Source organism: Galeopterus variegatus, unplaced genomic scaffold, assembly GCF_000696425.1.
Source record: "Galeopterus variegatus unplaced genomic scaffold, G_variegatus-3.0.2 Scaffold24845, whole genome shotgun sequence".
Classification (NCBI taxonomy): domain Eukaryota; kingdom Metazoa; phylum Chordata; class Mammalia; order Dermoptera; family Cynocephalidae; genus Galeopterus; species Galeopterus variegatus.
The window spans coordinates 1,744-9,651 of NW_007750956.1; the positions used below are offsets into that span (position 1 = coordinate 1,744).

The 7,908-nt window shown below is 31.5% G+C and overlaps 1 protein-coding gene across 1 annotated transcript; it reads left to right on the plus strand.

Moving 5' to 3' along the window:
- Positions 1 to 626: 626 nt before the first annotated feature.
- On the plus strand, positions 627 to 5,884 carry LOC103583618 (vacuolar protein sorting-associated protein 13C-like; the record flags this gene model as incomplete). The annotated part of the gene is made up of 5 exons (XM_008564884.1): positions 627 to 743; positions 2,033 to 2,136; positions 2,667 to 2,834; positions 4,357 to 4,664; positions 5,737 to 5,884. Coding segments are annotated over 5 exons (845 nt in total), but the record flags the coding sequence as incomplete, so codon positions are not given.
- Positions 5,885 to 7,908: the final 2,024 nt, after the last annotated feature.

Consider the following 7,908-nt stretch of genomic DNA (forward strand, 5'->3'; position numbering starts at 1 on the left):
ACTAAAGTAGTTTAAGGGAGTTCATTCCATCGTGATTCTTACACATGCACACACGCATACACACATTATAAAAAAATACTTTTTTGTGTTTTTTTAACTGTAGCCCTTTATGTTTGTTTCTCATAGCATTTATTTTAGATTTTTTATGGAGCAATAAAGTATAATCTAGAGAAATTGATTGTATGATTAATAATGTGTATTGTAAGTGCCATAGTAAATCATATGTATTTTGTTAACTATTCATCACTCTTTCAGTTTTTCATGACTTATTCTGATATATGATATGAAAAGGAGTTCAAAATCAAAATCTTGGAGTAATAGAATTCTAATATAGAAGGTCTTTTTTCCCAGAGGAAAAATTATAGTAAAGTTTCCATCTAGTAAATTATACATTCAAGGTGCTATTAATAGTTGTCTTTATTCTTAATTGAAAAGGAAACATGCTAGTTTTTGTCTGATTGGCATTAGAAAATTGTTTCATATTCATATTAGTTATATGTTATCTTAACGGAGGTCTTTTTGGTTCCTCATAGTACATTATGTACTTTTGTTTTAGTGAATTTGAGATTATTTTGAGTGTTACATCTTTTGCAGTTTGCTAATCACAAGTTTCTATTACTTTTCAGTGTCCAGCAGCATTTCTCAAGATGATGTGTTTGATTTAAAGGTCATAGCTGAATTAAATGCATTTAATGTCTTTATCTGTGATCAGAAGTGTAACATTGCAGATATTAAAATACATGGTAATTATTAAATTATTAAATCATTAAAATACAAATAACTATTCCTTGGTTACTTGTTTCTTTATATAAACATCCAAGAAAAATGAATTTGTACATGGTGGATTTCTTGTAGTCATCTTTTGATTTACTTATATTGAATACTTATGCAAACTTTTAAAAGATGTACTTTGACACATTAGAAGTAAATTTGTTATGATTCATTGCTGACAAGACATTTCTTATGTATTTAAAAAATTTCAGAATAAATCTAAGGCTTAATCTCTTACTGTTCTGATTGCATTTTCAGAATTTTACTGAGTAAAAAAATGTCGTTATCTTTATTTTCCTTGTCATTTGTGCATATATATAGCATCAGGATACTAAGTTTTTAAAAGAAATTTTGTAAGTTTTTTCCAGCATCAGCTTGATATAAGAATGAGTCAACATGATATAATGGTTCAGATCTTATTGTGGATTCTAGAGCCAGCCCGTCAAGGTTCAAGTCCTGAAGCTAACACTGCCCGACCTTGAGCAAATTAATTAACCTTCCTATGTCTTAGTTCCCTCTTCTGTAAAATGGAAATAGTAATAATTATTCAGGGGATTGTTGTAAGGATTAAAGAAAGTTTGTGCATTTACATATGTTTAGAAAAGTGCTTGGTATACAGTAAGCACTTTTTAAAAAAGTTAAAAAAATTAGCTCCATTCAACAAATATTACTATATATCTATGTTATGGGAGGTATGGTAATGGTTTGGGCTTGGATCTTAGCTACAGACATTCTCTACTCAGGAGCAGTTGTAGAAATCATTATGCCTTTAGAAATTATGAGTGACATTTTTTTGGTGAGAAATCTTAGAAGACTATATTCTAGATAGTTTATTGTAGAAATAAGAATACTTACTCATCAAATGATGTTCATTTATTTTTAGTTACTGGAGCAACAGTTTTAATATAATAAACTTTTGTGAGATAGATTTAAACAAATACATTGTCTTCCTAAATGACACTTGTGATCTTGCCAATGCCCAGGATGTTTATGTTTGGAGAAATGTCATTAATTTTCTTTGGAATTTGTTGTTGTTTTGTTTTAAAATTTCCACTACTTATGTATGGGATGCTGGTGACACTTAAATATATTATAAGCTTTCTTAGGTGTCTCATACTTGGAAGCTGATACCTTTAATATATTTCATTATGAGTAATTTTTATTCACTGTATATTTTGGTAGTATATTATTGAATTTAAATACCATTGAATTGGCTCACTAAGTTTGGATGAAAAGCTTGTAAATATTATGTTTCCCATAGGAATGGATGCCTCTATTTCTGTGAAGCCAAAGGAGACTGATGTGTTTGCCAGACTTAAGAATATCATAGTTACAAATGTTGATTTGTTGTCTACTCACAAAAAGGTAATTAAAAAATAGATTTCTATATTGAAATTTATTTTGTTCTTTGGATTTGAGATGCTGTTATTCATTTGTTCAGTATACATTTATTAGTCTGTCATGTGACAGGTACTTTGTTAGGGGTTGGAGATGAAAATGGTAATAGCCTGCTTTCACCTTGTATATAGACTAGGTCTCCTGGTATACAGTGATTTGAAAGAGTTATTTCTGCACAAGTAAGTGATCGATATTTCTATTGATAAAATGATTTTTATAGAAATAGGAAAAAGTTACTGTCAAGTAGAATGTTTTTAACTGGTAATTTTTAAGGTTGGATTTATATGTTGATTCTTCATATATACATTTATATGTACATGTATATATATATATATATATATATATATATATATATATATATATATATATACACACACACACACACACACACAAACAAACATATCCAGGATTCTGTAATAAGGGAACATATTTATAATACATTGATAAGGGCTTTACAGCTCTTTTGATTTAATAACCAGTTAATCTAATACTTTTAGGCTGTCTCTATTTTGGGAGATGAAGTCTTTAGGTTCCAAATGACTCTTTATCCAGATGCTACAGAAGGAGAGTCCTATGCTGATATGTCTAAAGTAGACGGGAAACTTAGTCTCAAAGTGGGTTGTATTCAGATTGTTTATGTTCATAAATTCTTCATGTCTCTTTTGGTAAGTTTTTATTTTAACTGTGTTTATTTCTCATTGAGGCTTAAATATCTTTGCATGTACAACTGAACCTAGATAGTCAAAATCTTCACTGATAGGGCTGTATCATAAACACCCAAATGCTAAACAGAATATTATATTTAAGGAAATCCTTTATATGGTAGATAAACAAACAAATTTTTAAAATTATTGTTTTGTGCATATAAACTATTATTCTCTAATGTTTTCATAGTTATGTATTTTAAAAGTACTTTTTGATGTTTTAATTTAGGGCTTTTCAGTGTTACTTCTTTGATGAAATACCCTTAAGGATATTTAACTAAAAGAATTTTATGAGGAAGCTCATCATGAATTTGAAGGACTGATATTGGAACTTAGAGCTTTTGCTTATAATTGTGATCAACAAGACCCTGAAATTCTTTTATTTTTATTATTTATTTCCATTTAAGTGTCATGGACTGAAGAGTTTAAATCTACCTATGCCTCTTAGCAGGGTTTCTAAGTCATGAATTTCTGCCTAAACCATGTTCACTTTTCCAGAAAGTAATTTATGTGGGGGGTGGGGATTAAGTTGCTTTTGTATTATTAATGGATGAGCATCAAGAATATTGCTAAGAATGATCTTTTCTTCATTGGGAAAAATCTATTTTTTAGTTGAAATTGTGATGACATGCATCTTGCTATAAATAATGAAGTTTTGATTCTTATTAATGAATGCAGGATGATAGACAGTTAACTGTCTTTACTCATGTTTGAATACATTTTAAAAATAAATCTTGAGAAATAAGCTGCCAGGACCTTAGTTTCTAAGAATTAACTTTATTCCTATAACCTAGAGATACAGAATTGAACCCATTGTTGGAGAAATATAGTGCTGTCTTTCATTCTTTTCATTTAAATTCAAGTGTAAAATGGCCAACATTCATTAATAAAAAGGAGATTTAAAGAAGAATTATTACAAAAATTTGTCATAAAAATCAAATAATTATGAAATGTAGTCATGCAACACATAACGATGTTTTGGTCAACAACGGACCACATATATGACACTGGTCCCAAAAGATCATAATGGCTATACCATATAGCCTGGTGGGTGTGTAGAAAGCCATACCATTTAGGTTTGTGTAGGTATGATGTTTGCACAATGACAGAATCTCCTAACAACACATTTCTCAGAACATGTCCCTATCTTTAAGCGACGCATGACTATATAAAATTAAAGTCGAAGAATTCTTCCTTCCAAGAGGTAACTATCCTTCCTTCCTAGAGGTAACTTCCTAGAGGTTAACTATTGAAGGAAGAATTCTTCCTTCCTAGAGGTAACTATTGTTATCTCTTGGTACTAGAGGTAGCTCTAGTATCTTTCTAGACTTTACTGTCTTCGTGTACACAATCATAAATAAGTCTCTTTTATATTCTCTTTTATTTAATTTTTCTTTTTAAAGTAAGTGATTTTTAAAGTTTTTTCTTTTAAAAGTAAATACCTTTTTGGGGAAACTCTCTAAATATGGGTCTCTTCTAACAGAACTTCCTCAACAATTTCCAAACTGCCAAAGAAGCTTTGAGTGCAGCCACAGTCCAGGCTGCAGAAAGAGCTGCTTCCAGCATGAAAGACTTGGCTCAAAAAAGTTTTCGCCTTTCGATGGATATCAATTTGAAAGCACCAGTTATTATTATTCCTCAGTCTTCTGTATCACCTAATGCCATTATAGCAGATTTGGGTTTAATCAGAATTGAAAACCAATTTAGCTTGGTTCCTATGAAGCATAATTATTCTCTTCCCCCAGTCATTGATAAAATGAACATCCAACTCACCCAGTTGAAACTGTCCAGGTATAAATATATAATTTAATTGTGTATTTTAGAAATAGGATTTCATCGCATTTTTGCCTAGGGTAAAATACTCTGGTAATTTGTGGTTCTCGTTCCTTATTTCTTCTAATTATGAAATGTTGACTATTGGTTTTTTTGTAGGTGGTTAATAGTAGTGCACCTCATAGAATCTGTATTTTGTCTTACTAAACTTATAATGTGATTTTTTTCCATTCTATAACAATTACCTATTATAAAATTATAGTTTACACAATAATACTTAATATACATTTATTTTCATTTTTATATTTTTCGCTTTGCACGTAGCTGTTTCCTTGCACCGAGGCCGTGGGTTTGGATCCTGTATAGGGATGGCTGGTGCGCTCACTGGCTGAGTGTGGTGTGGACAATGCCGAGCCAAGTGTTACAATCCCCTTATCAGTCAAAAAAAAAAAAGAAAACTTCCTAGAATTTAATAAAATTTAAGGTTTATTTCTCATTTTGAAACCTTGTCACATTTGAGAATTCTCAGTGAGGTATCTTAATTAAGTATTATTGAATCTAAATGGGAAAGTGTTGGCTCTGTTGAATGGCAAGTACTTATGTGGTTGTGCAGATGGTTGTTGGCAGCCAAGCTAGAAATGATTATTTCCATATATTTGTTTAGCTTTTAAATTTGGTGAGTTTTTCCAATCTTGAAAAGCTTGAGTTTGGAGAAATACTAATAACATATTAAGGGCTTATGTATATGACCACTTTCTTTATTCTCCAGTTTTAGGAGATGTAACATTTGCTTGTATGATGTTGTACTAGATGCTATATCAAACAGTCTTTGTGATAGATGATAATGCAATAATCATACTTAGTGATAATTATATTGTTGAAATCAGTGTTATATAGGCTTTGTTTTAGATAGCTCTGCATATAATCTTTATTCAGATTCGATTGATTTGTGAAAAGAAGTAAGTTTGAAAATTCTGATAGCCGTTAGTGTTTTGGAAAATGCTATGTGGAAATGGTTACATAATATGCTAGTCCTTTTTTTTAAAATGTAAATTTCAGGGAACAAAAATGAGATACTTTTTTTCCCCAGGACTATTTTGCAGGATGGCTTGCCACAGCAGGACATTGAAATTTTAGAACCAGTCAACATGCTTTTGTCCATACAGCGAAATTTATCGGTAACATGGTATGTGCAAATTCCAGGGATGGAGATAAAAGGAAAACTAAAACCTATGCAGGTAAGTATATAATATAAAATGTATGTAAATGCTAGGTAGGCTTTTATTATTGGTAATAGTGCAGTTCTAGTGTATATCAGAAGTGAGGCTATAGTAAATGGAATACTTTGTTAATTGCAAATGAGGTCATGTTCATTTTTCTCACTTTTCTTTATTTCATTTCAGTTAGATATTTGGTAAAACCAACAAGAAGTCTCAGATAAAACCTATTGTAGTCTACTGAAAATATCATTCTTAATTTTAGTAAGTTCTATTAAAGTTTTGTTGGAGTATAAAAAACTACTGATTTTTACATGTTTTTTTTGTATCCTGCAACTTTACTGAAATCGTTTATCAGCTCTGAGAGATTTTTGGTAGAATCTTTAGGTTTTTCTATGTATAGGATCATGTCTTCTGCAGACAGGAACAGTTTGACTTCATCTTTTCTAATCTGGATGCCCTTTGTTTCTTCGTTTTGCCTTATCACTCTAGCTAGTACTTCTAATACTATTTTAACTAGGAGTTGTGAGAACGGGCATCCTTGTCTTGTTCCCATTCAGGAAGATATTCGTAGTGGGTTTGTCATATATGGCTTGTATTATGTTGAGATATTTTTCTTCTATACTTAATTTGCCGAGAGTCTTTATCATTGAAAGTATGTTGAATTTTGTCAAATGCTTTTTCTGCATCTGTTGAGGTAATCATATGTTTTTTGTCCTTGACTTTGTTAATGTGGTGTGTCACATTTATTGACTTGTGTATGTTGAATCATCCTTGCATCCCTAGGATGAATCTCACTTGATTACGGTGTATAATTTTTTTGATATATTGCTGTATTCTGATTGCTGATATTTTGTTGAGGATTTTTGCATCTATGTTCATCAGAGAGATTGACCTCTAGTTTTCTTTTTTGTTGTATCTTTGTCGGGTTTTGGTATCAGGGTGATGCTGGCCTCATAGAATGAATTTGGGAGAATGGCCCCTGTTTCAATTTTTTTGTAATGGATTGGAGAGAATTGGTATTAATTCTTCTTTTTAAATGTTTGGTGGAATTCAGCAGTAAAGCCATCTGGTCCTGGCCTTTTCTTTGTTGGGAGACTGCTGATTACTGCTTCAATCTTGTTGCTTGTTATTGGTCTGTTCAGGTTTGCAGAGAAAGAGGAACTCTCCTAAACTGTTGGTGGGACTGTAATTTAGTGCAGCCATAATGGAAAACAGTACGGAGGTTCCTCAACAACTACAGATAGAACTGCCATATGATCCAGCAGTCCCACTGCTGGGTATATACCCAAAAGAATGGAAATCAAAAAAAAGACAAAAAGAAAAAAAAAAAAAAGAATGGAAATCATCATGTCAAAGGGATAACTGCACTCCGTTGTTTATTGTAGCTCTGTTCACAATAGCTAAGAGTTGGCACCAATCTAAATGTCCATTGATGGACAACTGGGTAAGGAAAAGTGGTATGTATACACAATGGAATAATACTCTGCCAGAAAAAGGAATGAAATTCTGCCATTTGGAGAAACATGGATGAACTTAGAGAAAATTATGTTAAGTGAAATAAGACAGGTACAGAAAGAGAAATACTGCATGTCCTCACTCAAAAGTGGGAGTTGGAAAAAAAATAACAAAGAAAGAAAGATACAACAATCACAGTAATTCCTTGAACTTTCAAATGGAGAAAATAGAACTGAGGCTACCAGAGGTGGGAAATGGGGTGGGTGGGAGGTTAGGGAGTAATTAGTAAAGGGACACAAAAAATGTTTACATTATATAATGATAAAACAAACAAACAAAAAATAAAAGTTTTAAAGTAGTCAAATTGTAAGATAATGCCAAGTGATGTGCAAATACCACATTCCAAGTACCTTAGTAGTAGTTTTATTGTGTAGACACTCTCTTTTAATTAGAAAAGCAGACATCATTATGAATAGGCAAATGTATTTAATTGGTAAACATAAAATACTGCAGTATTTTTAATAGTTTAAAGGTTACGTGTCAGCTCACATCAGAAGGTGAGCCTAGTTGAAGGTAGTCATGGAAGT